This window comes from Osmerus mordax, chromosome 14, assembly GCF_038355195.1.
Source record: "Osmerus mordax isolate fOsmMor3 chromosome 14, fOsmMor3.pri, whole genome shotgun sequence".
In the NCBI taxonomy this organism is placed as follows: Eukaryota; Metazoa; Chordata; class Actinopteri; order Osmeriformes; family Osmeridae; genus Osmerus; species Osmerus mordax.
Genome location: NC_090063.1, coordinates 17,334,487 through 17,350,434, shown reverse-complemented (window position 1 = coordinate 17,350,434; position 15,948 = coordinate 17,334,487). Strand labels below are relative to the sequence as shown.

At 51.8% G+C, this 15,948-nt stretch overlaps 1 protein-coding gene across 1 annotated transcript in view; it reads right to left on the bottom strand.

Annotated features, from left to right (window-relative positions):
• The window catches only part of sh3gl2a (SH3 domain containing GRB2 like 2a, endophilin A1), a 28,562-nt gene extending 26,338 nt beyond the window's left edge, over window positions 1-2,224 (bottom strand). Inside the window, exon 1 of the mRNA XM_067250449.1 lies at window positions 2,091-2,224. Within this exon, the coding sequence (XP_067106550.1) occupies window positions 2,091-2,135 (45 nt within the window). The 5' untranslated portion in view covers window positions 2,136-2,224. The remainder of the gene's footprint in view (window positions 1-2,090) is intronic.
• Window positions 2,225-15,948: the final 13,724 nt, after the last annotated feature.

Genomic DNA, 15,948 nt, shown 5'->3' with positions numbered 1-15,948 from the left:
CAGATACTGTTAGGCACCATACTAAGAGCTCTGGTCTTAGCTGTGTACAGCCAGCTAGCCAGACCCCAGCCAGCCAGCTAGCCAGACCCCAGCCAGCCAGCCAGCTAGCCAGACCCCAGCCAGCCAGCCAGCCAGACCCCAGTCAGCCAGACCCCAGCCAGCCAGCCAGACCCCAGTCAGCCAGACCCCAGCCAGCCAGCCAGCCAGCCAGACCCCAGTCAGCCAGACCCCAGCCAGCCAGCCAGACCCCAGTCAGCCAGACCCCAGCCAGCCAGCCAGCCAGACCCCAGTCAGCCAGACCCCAGCCAGCCAGCCAGACCCCAGCCAGACCCCAGTCAGCCAGACCCCAGCCAGCCAGCCAGACCCCAGCCAGCCAGACCCCAGTCAGCCAGACCCCAGCCAGCCAGCCAGACCCCAGCCAGCCAGCCAGACCCCAGTCAGCCAGACCCCAGCCAGCCAGCCAGACCCCAGCCAGCCAGACCCCAGTCAGCCAGACCCCAGCCAGCCAGCCAGCCAGACCCCAGTCAGCCAGACCCCAGTCAGCCAGCCAGACCCCAGTCAGTCAGCCAGAGCCCAGCCAGCCAGACCCCAGCCAGCCATTACATGGTGTGGATGACCATTACAACATGTTGGTGACAAGGTCAGATGCCGACTCATGTTATTGTGTGTGTGACTGTTTGTGAGAGAGTTAGGGAGAGAGTCAGAGGGAGAGTCAGAGGGAGAAAGGAGAGGGAGAGAGTCAGAGGGAGAAAGGAGAGAGACAGAGGGAGACAAACTTTAGTGTGGAAGAACAATGAGAGAGAGAAAAAGAGATTGTGAAAGAAAGAAAGATAGTGAGAGAGCCTACTGGACAGAGCAGGTGTGAAGCCACAATGTGCCTCAGCCCTCGCGCTGTGTGCCTGCGAGCTGGGTGACAGTGGTCGTGAGAGCGGATGTCTCTCTCAGGAACCGCGCGACCTCAACCGCAAACCCTCACGAGCTTTCCGTTGAGCTGGAGATCAGAGGTAATTCCTCCACCACCACCCAAACCGCTGTGGGCTTATTCAGAACAGGCCTCGAGACACAAATTACACCCCTCGCGCGCCCTCTGACACCTAAGTCTGTACAGATTCATTGCAGCTTGATAAAAAATAGTTTTGTTTCAAGTTATGGCAAACCTGAACATACAACGATATTTCGGTTAAGCTCGAAAATCAAGTTGTATCTACTGTTTGTATCCGTTTCAGCCACGCGCAGGCCGAACAGTCCCACCTGACAGTTGATGCTAACATTGGGGGAGCGCTAGAACGACAGAATCAGAAAGTCCAAGCTAGGGTCGCTCTGACGGGGCATTGTGGTACAAAGCAGAATGACTTGCGTGCGTTTAGAGGGCGGCGAAGAGGTCATTACTTGCGACAGTTAAGGTAAAGAAGGATTTCCGCCACGCAGTCGGACGCTCTTATTAAGGGTTACGTAACTGGCTCGTGCTGCCACCGCTGCAGACCATCCCGAATAAAACGTGATGGATGAAAGAACGCGGAGTACGGAACAATATCGAGCAGTTCTGGCTCGCGCAGAGGGAATGTCATGTGAAGGGTAGCGCGCGAGGAAGGCTCTATCCACCCTCCTCTTCGTCATTTTGCAATTCCATCTGTCCTTTTCCGACGGACGGTGACGTCGACACAACCGGGGATTAATGGAAACAACCATTTTTTATTGGTGTTCCCTTTGAAAAATAACCCCAACTGTATTCAATTTCTAATATTTATTGAGACTATCTGCTCGTTTGACAGACTGTCGGCGTTCTGGCCAGACCTAAACATGAGTAATTCATTCGTGTATCTTCGAGCACCTCGTTAGAATGGTCGCAGATCCCCCTTCAGGAGCTGAACTGTGTTCAGATAATCCGCATTAACACAACACCACTGTTGGAACAAGACGAGCTACGCGTGTTTTCGTCGTATAAAACGAAAAAACGACCGCGTCAACCCATCCGACACCCGGCATACTGCCCCGGCCAATGCCCTTGCTACCGTCCGTGAACTGCCCGGTTCACGTTCTGCATCCGCGGTGCCCGCGCGACTAACCACCCGCCAACCAGTGCGTCTTACCTGTGTGGCTTTGTGGAACTGCTTCTTGAATCCTGCTACGGACATGGCTTCTAGTTGATAAGGACGGTTCTACGTTGAACGGATTCGGTTGCTGTATTATTATTTTTATATATATATGGTGGAGTGGCCTAGAAATTCGATCTCAGTTGCGTGGGATGACAAACGGCTAAGGCGAACCCTTCTATATGTGTGTCTTCTTAACCAGCGGGAATCTCCTGCGCGCGGGGGATGAGTATCAGCATACTGAGAGCCAAACCCACATGCCGACACGCCGGTGACGTAGGCGCACCGTAGCCAGTCCCCTTTAAAGCGGCAGCGTAGACAAACCGGTTGGCTCTTCCGCCGCTTCTCCTCCCGCGGCAAAGCCGGCCCGGCCCCAAGCCAGGATGACAAGAGAAGCACGCCAAAGCAACGTTAGCGTCGTTATAACAATCACGCCATTTTTTATTAGGAAATAAAACAGCCTGTAATTCGGGAAAGGACAGGAACACCCAGAGACCTTTAGCGCGGGATTGAAATTACGTCACAATGTTTCCAGTACTGCCACTGGGCAAAGCCCCGTTGTCCTCGCGTGCGCGCGTGCGCTATGGCCTACAAGCAAACCAGCCAAAAAACTACAAAAATAAACCGCTTAAGCACTTATGTGCAGTTTCGTGAAGACGTTTCTTGACACCATGGACTGCATCCAAGCAGTCTGTTTCAGAAGTGAACGGACGACGTCTACAGGCCCGCAGCGCAGCGCCTTTCAGCACCGAGCGGCAGAGTTCAGCACCCTGGACAGCGCCAACGCGGCGCCCTGGACAGCGCCCACGCGGCGCTCCAGGGAGCGTCTGTGGAGAGCGGAGAGTAGCCGGGGCAGGGCACGCGGAGCGGGCACAGATTATTCCCCCTCCCCCTCCTCAGACAAGACTGGTCCCTGATTAATCTAAGGCAGGTTTAGTAGTCTGGTTTATTCAACTCTAGATTTTTAAACTCCAACCACGTGTTCATTTAAAAGTATACACCTTAGCTAGGCATAAAACGAATATGCCTACTCGTTTCTAAAACTATTCAGAACACAAATCAAGTTATCGAGTGTTATCGAGTTGTTTATTGCTGAAATAACTAGCTCTTCACTAACAGTTAGATGAAAGCACCCACACAGTGTTATCTCCCATATGGCCACAAAACCGCTCTGCACGCGAGCCCGATAACCGCGACATCTTTATAGGCAATACAATCATAAAAATATGCTTCTTGAGTTGAAAGCCCTGTGGGATACGCGGCTTGTTAGCGAATAGAGGAATGAATCAGTAAACCTTTACAAGGCAATCACTATCAAAGTTTAGCGAGGAGAAGCCCCACATTCTGCCTGATCAGAAGCGGCTCAGACGGTGTTGAATCCAGTGGCGATTTTAGACTCTTTTTAGGGGTGCTCAAGCATACCTAAATTTAATCTCAGCACCCCTAAAAAATAAAATAGAATTATTATTATTATCTTAAGTTTTAGTGCTCTAACGTGTTAAAACAATGTTTATTTATTGTTGACACATCATTATCGTTTTATTTGATGCTGATAGTTCATTAAGAAAGGGACTATCTTAGTTTTTTCATTCAATATTTTGCATAATAATAAATACATGTATTAGTTGTGAAATTAGTTATGTATTAGCAGGGGGGTTTAACACTTTTGCAAGGCACTGTATCCATGTCACATTCTCATTGGCGGCTGAGCCCCCCTGAAGGTTAAATCTAACTAACTTTCCAGCTGCAACACAACAATATCAGAAAACCGGGTGTCTAATCTATTACCAAGCTGGAATGTTTCTCAACTTTAAAAGGTTAGTCATTCTAATAGACTCGTGTATAAATATTCCAGGACGAAACGCTCGCTTTGTAGCCCCGCGTGACATATTTGCAGTAGGAGGTGGTGCGCGTGCGTGCCAACCATATGTGTGTGTGGGGCACAGCACACACAAACAGAGCTATGACTCAGGGCTGAAACCTAGATGTGAATAATGTAGGTAATTAAAATGGCTAGGGCGCTTCTGGGCCGACGTGACTAAAATCAATTTAATTCCATTAAGCGCCCCCTGTTTGCAGTATAAACATGACCAAAACAGACAGCTGCATGTGCGACTAGCCAACCCGACCTGGAGGAGGAGGGGGGAGGGGAGAAGGATTGGATGAGGTTTGTCAGAATAATAAATAATTCGATTTTAGAGCACAAAGCGCGTTTCTGAATCAGTACCGCCATCGTGTGGACGTGTACTGAAAGTGCACCAAGAGACGCTGAAGAGAGTATTGGACGTAGCTTGGGCGTCATCTACTGGCGGAGTTGTTAAACAGCATGTTAAGATCTACTGGTTTGATGCTACCAACGAAAGCCACAAACTAAACAATTACAAATATCGTTAGACTTTGTAATCAATGGCTCCTGATAGCAATCACACGATAGTAAAACAAATACTGAGAGCTCTCTTCAACTTCAAAATCGTGTGGTAGTCATGTCTGACTCCACTATCAATCCTTCTACACGATTTCGAATCTTTTTGGGGAAAATATTTTTTCAACCTTTCGAAACAAAAAAATAATAATATATATTTTCGAAAAAATATGTGTACAAAAGTTTCGAAATGTTGAAAAAAAAAAATAAGTTTAAAACAAAGTTTCGAAAAGTAAAAAAAAATGTTGAGGAAAAAAGTGAGAGGAGAGGGGACAACAGATACTCATAAAACAGAGAATATACTTTGCACATCCCAGCACATCCACGCACATCCACGCACATCCCAGCACATCCACGAACATCCCAGCACATCACACTAGTTAACCATCAACTGGCAGCCCAAACATAAATCTCCCAATAAATCATAATAAAATAATGTTCTGACCCTAACTCTATAATATGGAATGTATAATGTATTTAATGATCTGCCATGCCTTTATTGGATTTAAAATGAATGTAAGACCACATCAAGAATTCTATTTAATATTTTAAAGGAATAGTCAATTTTCAAAAAATCCACATTACACAACAAGTTTGGATGATAACCAAACTGTAAAAAAGAATGTGAACTATCCCTTTAAGGCATCCAATCCCACAGTGATCCCACCCCATTGTAAATCATAAGACAGTCTCAGCCTTGATATTTGATCAATATTACATTGACTGATCACTCACACCAATTCGTTTAAATCAAAGCAGGCCAGTATAACCTCATGTAAACACAGAATTGAGGTCATGTCCCACACACATGGACATCAATAACCGAACTGAGCGTGCTGGATGCAGGACAGCTGCAGCAGAGTGGACTAGGACCATCATCTGCACACCTCTGATAGTGATGGTGAGAGAGTGATACAGGCCGGAGAACAGGCTGTGTGTGTATGTGTGTGTGAGAGAGATGTGTGTGTGTGAGAGAGAGGTGTGTGTGTGTGAGAGAGAGAGGTGTGTGTGTGTGAGAGAGAGAGGTGTGTGTGTGAGAGAGAGATGTGTGTGTGAGAGAGAGAGAGAGCGTAGGTGGAAATTGCAAGATGGGCCATGTCAGCAGATGAAACTGTGGTCATTTGTCACACACATACACACACACGCACACACACAAGAAGGAGACAAAAACACACCTTGGTGTGTGTGTGTGTGTGTGTGCGTGGAGGGTACAGAAACACACACCCCTGTTCCACCCCGAGCTGGCCCACTCAAACATGCTAATGCAGCTCAGAGTTAATTGGTCCCAGTGTTGCCCAGACAACCCTACCTGCACAGTCCTGCCGACAGCCCAGCACTGGGTCTCTGTGTGTGTCTCTCTGTGTGTGTGTGTGTGTGTGTACCTCTAATGTTATGCAAACAAACACTCCTTTGTTGTTGGGGCCACTGTGCAGGAGAGGTGGAGGAGAGAGGAGAGATGGAGTGAGGGATGGGGTAGGGGGCTGAATTCATTAAGAGTGATTACCTGAGGTGTGTGTGTGTATGTGGGGGCTGCCTTTAACATTCACTTCAACCAACCACTAATGAGGGTTTGGAGAACTTCGTCAAGGTGGTGTGTGTGTGAGTGTGTGTATGTGAGGAGCTTTGGGCTAGGCCTCAGACCAGACCACAGTATAGCTGTTTGTTGTTTTACTCACCAGAGAACACAAAGGAATCCTAATGCTTGTGTATTTGGAAGCTGAGATCACCGAGGCTAGAGAAGCAGCCTCATAGTGTGTGTGTGTGTGTGTGTCTGGTCTGATGTTGTCCCTGCTCTAAAGACTTTAGCTCAGGGGTGTCCAATCCTGTTCCTCAGGGGCCACTGTCCTGAATGTTTTAGATGTTTCCCAGCTCCAGCACACCTGATTCACACCTGGAGCAGGGAAACATGTAAAACATTCAGAACAGTGGTCCCTGAGGACCAGGATTGGACAGCCCTGCGCTGGTTTGAAGGTTGGGTTGAACTTGGTAGTCCTAGCTCAGGTCAGACTCTCTGATCCCATCCCCAAAACAACCTCACACCTCCAGCCCTCCACCTCCAGCCCTCCACACCTCCACCTCCAGCCCTCCACACCTCCACCTCCAGCCCTCCACCTCCAGCCCTCCACCTCCAGCCCTCCACACCTCCACCTCCAGCCCTCCACCTCCAGCCCTCCACACCTCCACCTCCACCTCCAGCCCCCCACCTCCATACCTCCAGCCCCCCACCTCCAGCCCCCCACCTCCATACCTCCAGCCCCCCACCTCCATACCTCCAGCCCCCCACCTCCACACCTCCAGCCCCCCACCTCCATACCTCCAGCCCTCCACCTCCAGCCCCCCACCTCCACACCTCCAGCCCCCCACCTCCACACCTCCAGGGGGATGAAGAGTTCATGCGGAAGTCACGTTCAGTCCCCTTCAGTGGCGTTGAGAAGGACCACAGCCTCTCCTCTGTTTGGGGACAGAAGGTGGATTACAGCACAGATCAGCAGGCTGTCTCCTCCCTCTGTCTCCCTCCCTCCGTCCCCCTTCTCCCTCCCTCCCTCCGTCCTGCCTGTCTTCACCTCCTTTTTTTCTCTTTTTAACATTCTCTGGGTTAGTCGCCATTTCCTCTCTCATTCTCTCTTCATCTCTTCGCCTCTCTCATCCTCCCCTCCCTCTCTCTCATGGAGTCAAGAAAGACAGGCCAGAGCTGCAGAGAGCACAGGGCTTAGCGTGGTCCGGGGGGGGGGGGGAGAGAGGGAGCGATAGAAGACAGCGGCTTCTGTGACTGCAGGGGTCCTTACAGGATAAACTACAACCTAGGGAACTTTCCTCCTCTCTCTCTCCCCCTCTTCTCTCCCTCCCCCATCCTCTCTCTCCCCCTCCTCCCTCCCCTCCCCCTCTCTTTCTCTCTCCCTCCTCCTCTCTCCCTCCTCCTCTCTCCCCCCCTCTCTCCCTCCCCCCTCCTCCTCTCTCCCCCTCCTCTCTCTCCCTCCCCCACTCCGTCCCAGTCTTATCACAGGGCATCAAAACTCAGCTCCGCTTCCTCGAGTGCCGACGCTTTTCATCTCATCCCTTGCTTCCGGAGGAGAGAGGAGAGGGGGGGAGAGGGAGAGAAAGGAGAGGAGAGGGGAAGGGGGGGAGAGGGGCGGAGAGGAGAGGGGGTAGAGGGAGGAGAGAGAGGAGAGGGGGGAGAGGGAGAGAAAGGAGAGGGGCGGAGAGGGAGTAGAGGGAGGAGAGAGAGGAGAGCGGGTAGAGGGAGGGGGAGAGAAAGGAGAGGGGCGGAGAGGAGAGGGAGGAGTGGGGGAGAGAGGAGAGGGGGGAGAGGGAGGGGGAGGCCACGTCCAGACATAATCCTGCTGCAGCCTGGGATCAGGGACCTGCTGGTGCCCGGACACTCCCGTCCACACCAGACACCCTCCCTTCCAGAGAGGCGGCACATTCCGGATTTAGGCTACATAGGTGGGGTGGGGGGGAGGTCATTCTTTATTAAACAGTTTTGTTGTTTTTATTTTGCAATAATTATGTAAGAGTATCCGTTTTATCTGAGAAGAGTTTGTTGGATAGAATCGTCTTCATGCAGGCTGCGATAAGATTTGAATTAAAAGGTAAAAGTGATTTTAAATTATGGTGTAGTAGAACTGATTGTACCTTCTCTGTGATCTGGCCAGTTTCCCTACAGAGAAACACATGAGGCTTTGGAAACTGATCAACAAATGCTCTCCACTGAGCCCCAATGGTGAACACGTCCTGAATTAAACATGTGACAGTCCTCTTGGCTGGGTGTCACATACCTCACCTGCTTTTCAAGACCGAGCCAAGAGTGTGTCTGTGCGTGTGAAAGAGAAAGTGTATCTGTGTGTGTGTGTGTGTGAAAGCAAGTGTGTGAGAGTATTTGTGTGTGTGTGAGAGCGAGTGTGTGTATCTGTGTGTGAGAGCATGTGTGTGTGTGATATCAAAGCAGGGCCTATTTTGGCATCCCTGAGAGAAAGACGTTGTCAGTGAAAGTGTGTCGGGGGGGGGGGGGGGGGGGGGGGCTCCATGTTGTCTGACTCCTCTCATCTCTCCTCCTCTCTCCTCAGACTTTCTCCTCTCTCCCCAAACTCTCTCCGCTCTCCCCAGACTCACTCCTCTACTCTCCTTAGGCAAGGGTCTCCTCTCCTCAGGCTTGGGTCTCTCCTCTCCTCAGACTTGGGTCTCCTCAGGCTTGGGTCTCCTCTCTCCTCAGGCTTGGGTCTCCTCTCCTCAGGCTTGGGTCTCTCCTCTCCTTAGGCTTGGGTCTCTCCTCTCCTTAGGCTTGGGTCTCTCCTCTCCTCAGGCTTGGGTCTCCTCAGGCTTGGGTCTCCTCTCTCCTCAGGCTTGGGTCTCTCCTCTCCTCAGGCTTGGGTCTCTCCTCTCCTCAGGCTTGGGTCTCTCCTCTCCTCAGGCTTGGGTCTCTCCTCTCCTCAGGCTTGGGTCTCCTCTCCTCAGGCTTGGGTCTCCTCTCTTCAGGCTTGGGTCTCTCCTCTCCTCAGGCTTGGGTCTCTCCTCTCCTCAGGCTTAGTACTCCTCTCTCTGTAGCTTCAGGGGCCCACATCCATCCCAGGCTCTAATCCCACGTTGCTTTGTAGTCCGAGCGCTTGCATGTCACACACACACACATACTCACACATGCAAGTACACATCCACACACACACATAGATATATATAAATACACACACACGCACTAATACACGCACATGCGCAGGGAGAGGGCTCCAGAGCTCTGGAGGGGGGCCTCCACGACCACCCGGACCCCTCATCATCGATCGGCCTCGCAGTCAACTCCCGACCCCGGCCCCTTCTACCCCTCCAGGAGCCCGGCGCTCACAGAAGCCTCCGGAACAAAAGAAGAACTGGGACAGGTGGATTAAAACAGGAAGACAAGGAGGGGGAGAGAGGATGTGTGTGAAATAAGGAGGGAGAGGGAAGGAGTGAGTGTGACAGAGATAGTGAGAGTGAAGGAGGGGGGGGGGGGGAGAGAGGAGGGAAAAGTTTGAATTTGGAACTACTGATCAAAGTGGCTCCCTGGAGACAACTGTCCTAATGAGAGACTAGTACAAGAGAGAAGAGGGAGGGAGAGGGAGGAGGGAGACAGGGAGGGAGAGGGAGGAGGGAGACAGGGAGGGAGAGCAATGAAGAAGGAGAGAAGTGGAAAAAGAAGATGACACTCAGAGTGCATTAGTCTAAAAGAGAGCTCGAGACAGAGACAGCAAGGCAGTGTGTGTGTGTGTGATTATGTGTGAGTGTGTATGTGAGAGTGTGTATGTGAGAGTGTGTATGTGTGAGTGTGTATGTGAGAGTGTGTATGTGAGAGTGTGTATGTGTGAGTGTGTATGTGTGAGTGTGTATGTGAGAGTGTGTATGTGAGAGTGTGTATGTGTGAGTGTGTATGTGTGTACATGTGTTTGAGGGAACTAAATGGAGCTGTAGGTAGAAGGGTAAAGACGTTTAAAATGTTTAAGCATCTGTTTCCCTGTGCAGAGGAGGGGGAGGCAGGGAAGGAGGCAGGGAAGGTGGCAGTGAAGGTGGCAGGGAAGGTGGCAGGGAAGGTGGCAGGGAAGGAGGCAGGGAAGGAGGCAGGGAAGGAGGCAGGGAAGGAGGCAGGGAAGGTGGCAGGGAAGGAGGCAGGGAAGGTGGCAGGGAAGGAGGCAGGGAAGGCAAGGACAGGTTAATTAACCTCCGGGGAGCAGGAGAGAGACGAGGTCACAGGAACAGCAAGAGGATCTGGGGTCCTGGGCTGACTACGCATCAGAGAGAGTGGGGAGCAGAGAGAGAGAACCCAAACATGTTGACTACGCATCAGAGAGAGTGGGGAGCAGAGAGAGAAGAAAGACAAAAAATAGGAGGGGGGGGGGGGGGTCCCTAATTTACCCAGCGACTTGCTGGTGCTGTTTCCCCCAAGACCCACGAGGAGTCTTCAGTTATTAATGTCTGTCATTAGCTGAGTCCTCCTGGAGGAGGGGGGGGGGGGGCAGAGAGGGAGAGAGACACTGGGTAAGAGAGAAACTGTGGGTGAGAGAGATAGAGGGAGAGAGAGAACACAAAACACAGAGAGAGAGCTAGACAGAGAGATGGAGAGAGAGGGGGAGAGAGACAAAGAGACAAACACATGGGGGGGGGGAGAATTTATTTGGGACAAATATTGACAATAGTCATCTCAGGGGACTGAGGATAGGAAGAGATGCATACTATGTTAATGAACGATAATGAAGCACCACGGCCCCTCCTGAACAGGGTAAATTGGTCCCGCTGTTGAAGAGAGAGAGACATGCACACACACAGAGACACTCTTCATCTTGGCTTAATCCTTTATTAGAAAAAGATAAAGGAAAAAAAGCAAAGCATTTGCATACATTTGAGAAAAAGAAAGGAGGAGGATGGGAGGGATCTGGGAAGGAGAGAGAAAAGGAGGGAGGGATGAAAAAAATAGTAAAAGTGGAATTCTTTCAGTTCCTGAACGGATGTCTCTACATACGGTTGTTAATTGTGCATGAAAAAGGAGAGGGGGATGAGGGAAACAAAAGGAAGTCTGGAGAGAGAGAGAGAGGGAGAGAGGGATGGGGTGATTAGGAAGGAGGAGAGAGAGCTTGGGCTTCAGACTCAAGGACACACCAGACCCATACGATCCTTTGATATTCCAAATGAATAATGAAGATAGGAGAGAGAGATGGAGGGAAGGAGAGAGGGAGGAAGAGAGATGAAAGGGTAGAAGGTAGCAGTGTCAAGGGTGGTACAACTCTCTCCTAGTTAACTGCTAGTCAGTGTGTGTGTGTGAGGAGGAGTGCTTATTGGTAACAAGGTGTGTGTGTGCGTGTAGGTGTGTTTGTGTGATAGGCTGTCCGTGCCCACACCGGCCCTCGTTAGTGACGCTAACAGAGGGGGTCGCTCGTTACCACTGAAACCCTGGCTGGTGGTCGGCCTCCCAGCTGTCAATCATGAGGACACTAGAGCCCCCTGCAGGACAGGGGTGAAACTGCACTCTGCATGTGGACATGGTTAATGATAACCCTGCCCACACACACACACACGCACACACACACACACGCACACACACACACACACACACGTGACCGTACACCAGACTAGGATTCAGACACACAGACAATATCAAACACAAAGAACATTTATTAAAAGTTATTGTCAAACACCAAACATAAAATCCTCCCTAATGAAGCAGAATCAGCTTGTATGTACGACTCGTTTGAGAAGCAAAACACACACACATCTTTTACTGGAACAATTTGAAGTGGAGTCCAATGGCTCCAAATTATTTGTCTCCCTCCCTTTCCAACCCCCCCTCTCCCCCCTCCCTCCCCCATCTGTCTTCAGTGAACAGATTGCAGCTCTGACTTTCTCAAAGCGTCGAGTCGGCACTGCTGCTGCTGGTCCTCCACCCCGGGGTCCTCCACCCGTCCACACAGCGTACACACCAAGACCAACCACAGAAGAAGACCGTCCACACAGCGTACACACCAAGACCAACCACAGAAGAAGACCGTCCACACAGCGTACACACCAAGACCAACCACAGAAGAAGACCGTCCACACAGCGTACACACCAAGACCAACCACAGAAGAAGACCGTCCACACAGCGTACACACCAAGACCAACCACAGAAGGAGACCGTCCACACAGCGTACACACCAAGACCAACCACAGAAGAAGACCGTCCACACAGCGTACACACCAAGACCAACCACAGAAGAAGACCGTCCACACAGCGTACACACCAAGACCAACCACAGAAGAAGACCGTCCACACAGCGTACACACCAAGACCAACCACAGAAGAAGACCGTCCACACAGCGTACACACCAAGACCAACCACAGAAGAAGACCGTCCACACAGCGTACACACCAAGACCAACCACAGAAGAAGATGAAGAAAGAAGAAGAGAAAAGAAGTGAAACATGTTGTGTAAGTTAAGCATTGGCGTAAGCACTAGTTTCTCACCCTTGGATGCTGTTTGGGTGTGGGAGACTAGAGAGAGACAAGGAGAGACTGTAAATTAGCTCAGCGCTAAAGGCTCCTGTCTCATAGACAGGGTGCGCTAACTGCTAACGCAGATGTCAGGGGCTCATTTACAAAAGGGCTCGGGCCTGTCTCCTCCCTCCCTCCCCTTGTTCCCCCCAGTGCTGCGCGAGCGAGCGTCCACGAGTGTGTCAACAGCAGCTCTTTTCCCACAAATATAAGGAATAATATTGGTTGTGTGGCTCTGATGCTCTATGCTTGGGTCGAGCCCCCACTGAGACGACACAGTGAGGGAGAGAGGGGGAAGGAGAGGGGGCAGGGAGAGGGGGGAAGGAGGGAGGAGAGGATGACAGTTTCTCCCAGCTCCTGCCCGGGGAGTCAGGCTTTTTCGCTGACTGGGGCTGTGAGCGCCGCCAGCTCTTCTGTCAGCACTTTCCTCTCCTTCATCTTCACTCGCACGGCCTCCATTAGCCGGCCTGCAGCCGGGATCTGCAGGGAGGACAGGAGAGGGGGAGGAGAGGAGGAGGGAGGGGGTAGGTAAGAGGAGAGGGGGAGGAGAGGAAGGGGGGTAGACAAGAGGAGAGGGGGAGGAGAGGAAGGGGGGTAGACAAGAGGAGAGGGGGAGGAGAGGAGGGGGTAGGCAAGAGGAGAGGAAGAAGGAGGGGGGTAGACAAGAGGAGAGGGGGAGGAGAGGAGGGTAGACAAGAAGTGGAGGGAGGAGGAAAGAGGGGGGGAAGGGGATAAAGGGAGGAGAGGAGGGGGGTGGAGAGAGGGGGAGGGAGGAGTAGAGAAGAAGGGTAGACAAGAGAAGGAGGGAGGAGGAGATGAGGGGGGGTAGGGGGGAGGAAGAGGGAGAGGAGGGTAGAGAGAGAGGAAGGAGAGGAGGGTAGAGGAGAGAGGAGGGAGAGGAGAGAGGAGGGAGAGGAGGGTAGAGGAGAGAGGAGGGTAGAGTACAGAGGAGGGAGAGGAGAGAGGAGGGAGAGGAGGGTAGAGGACAGAGGAGGGTAGAGGAGAGAGGAGAGGGATAGAGGAACAAGGAGAGAAAACACATGCCAGTTAAAGTGTCACTCTTCTTTTTTTCTGTCCACTTAGCATCTTTTCAGACAAAGCAGTTGTTGAGTCTGCTGGGAGTGGTGCCTGGTCTGGGTCTAACCTGGTCTGGGTCTAACCTGGTCTGGGTCTAACCTGGTCTGGCTCTAGCCTGGTCTGGTTCTAGCCTGGTCTGGGTCAGGCTTTTAATTAGAGAGAGAGATACAGACAGAGTGAGGAGAGAGAGAGGGTGATCTTCACATCTGTGAGCTGTGGTCAATCTTCTCAGTACACGATCACAAGGTCTTATGATAATAAAGCACAATGATCAAAGGCATATCTGCAACACACATAAATATTCACACTTTGAGGCCAGTCCGCAGTGCTGGGAAACTCGTTTACTACCCCAACTTGATGAACTAAATGTTTGTGGCTGGAGATGCAGAGGGCTGGACTGGACAGCTGGCTGGCTGGGAAACTGAAAACACAAAGCGGTCTCTGAAACAGGAGGAACTGAAGGAGCGAGCGTGACTGAAGCAGAGAGTTCATGTAGCGGTTGAGACTTTGAACATCGAGCAGCACCACAGTGTTCATGTTGGCTCCCTTACTGTGCGTGTGCGGTGTGCGTGTATCTGTGTGTGTGCATGTGTGTGTCTGTGCGGTGTGTATGTGTGTGTGCGGTGTGTGCATGTGCGGGGTGTGTGTATGTGTGTGTGTGCGGTGTGTGCATGTGTGGTGTGTGTGTGGTGTGTGTGTGTATGTGTGGTGTGCGTGTGTCTGTGCGGTGTGTATGTATGTGTGTGCGGTGTGTGCATGTGCGGGGTGTGTGTATGTGTGTGTGTGTGTGCGTGTGCATGTGTGGTGTGTGTGTAAGTGTGTGTGTGTGTGGTGTGCGGTGTGTGGTGTGTGTGTAAGTGTGTGTGTGTGTGTGTGTGGGACAGAGCATCATGAAGCCTCTGATGAGGACCCACGTTAGAGGACACGCAGAGACATGCTCTCCACCCCTCCGCTAACGACCCTCCCTCCCCTTCTCTCCCTCCCTCCCTCCCCTTCTCTCCCTCCCTCCCTCCCCCCCCTCTCTCTCCCTCCCTCCCTCCCCCCCCTCTCTCTCCCTCCCTCCCCCCCTCTCTCTCTCCTCCCTCCCCTTCTCTCTCTCTCTCTCTCCCTCCCTCCCTCCCCCTCTCTCCCTCCCTCCCCCCCCTCTCTCTCTCCCTCCCTCCCCTTCTCTCTCTCTCTCTCTCTCTCCCTCCCTCCCTCCCTCCCCCTCTCTCTCTCTCCCTCCCTCCCCCCCCTCTCTCCCTCCCCTTCTCCCTCTCCTTCTCTCTCTCTCTTTCCCCCTTCCTCCCTCTCCCAGACGGCCCGAGGACCCTGCTACAGAGTACCAGCGCTAATGCTAATGCTAGAAAACGTGGCCTTTAGGGCCCTTCGGCGCAACACTAGGTAGCGCTAATGCTATGCTAGCTCCACCCCTGTGGTAATCCTTAGGGAAACGTCCTCTGCGCTAAACTATGCTAAGCTAAGCTACGGTCCGGCTGTTTAACTATTCAACAGCCCTGCAGACTCTAATCTGAAGATGTTTTCATTAACATGTCAAGAACGAGTTCAGCTACTGACACTTAAAACACTGGTGTGCCTCGAGAAACAGTGTGTGTGTGTGTTTGTGTGTAGGGATGTGTGTGTGTAGCAGTGTGTAGAAGTGTGTAGGGGTGTGTGTGTGTCTGTAAACGTGTGTCTTGAGAGACCCACCACAATGGAAGCTGAAGAATGCGCCCGCAAGGTAAAGGTTGTTTTTACGAAACAATTAATTGACACCGGTATTCTGTTGCCCCTGGCGATGCCTGTGGCATCGCCAAAACAACAGACCTGGGCGAGGGGCGAGCGGATCACCACGACAACGCCCGTCTCTCTTAACAGATCGATCATCCCTTGCTTTTGTCTTCTCTCCCCCCTCCTCCCCCCCTCCCTGGAACAACTGTAGGGTTAGGGTTGGGTTAGGGTTGGGCTTTCAAGGGTCCAATTTGTGGGTGGGTTAGAGAGAGGGAGAGAGATAGGGAGAGAGAGAGATAGGGAGAGAGAGATAGAGAGGGAGAGAGAGAGGGAGGGGTGCAGAAGGGGAATATAAGATTACATAAGGACAGAGAGGAACGACCATGTCCTCTTCAGAATGCATCTCTGACTCTCTCCATCTCACACACACGCCACCAGAAACAAACGCATCATTCCCTGTGATGAGACCCTGTCGATAAGCGTCTTGTATCTAGGACACTGTAGGGAGAGAGAGGGGAGGGAGAGGGGAGAGAGAGAGGGGAGGGGGGAGGAAGAGGAGTTCTCTTTACTCTGATCACAGGGAAGAAACCGCTTTTCTTGATCTTTGATCTTCCTCACTTTTGTTTGTAAAATCAAAGTTATCAAGGAAGGGAACTAGAA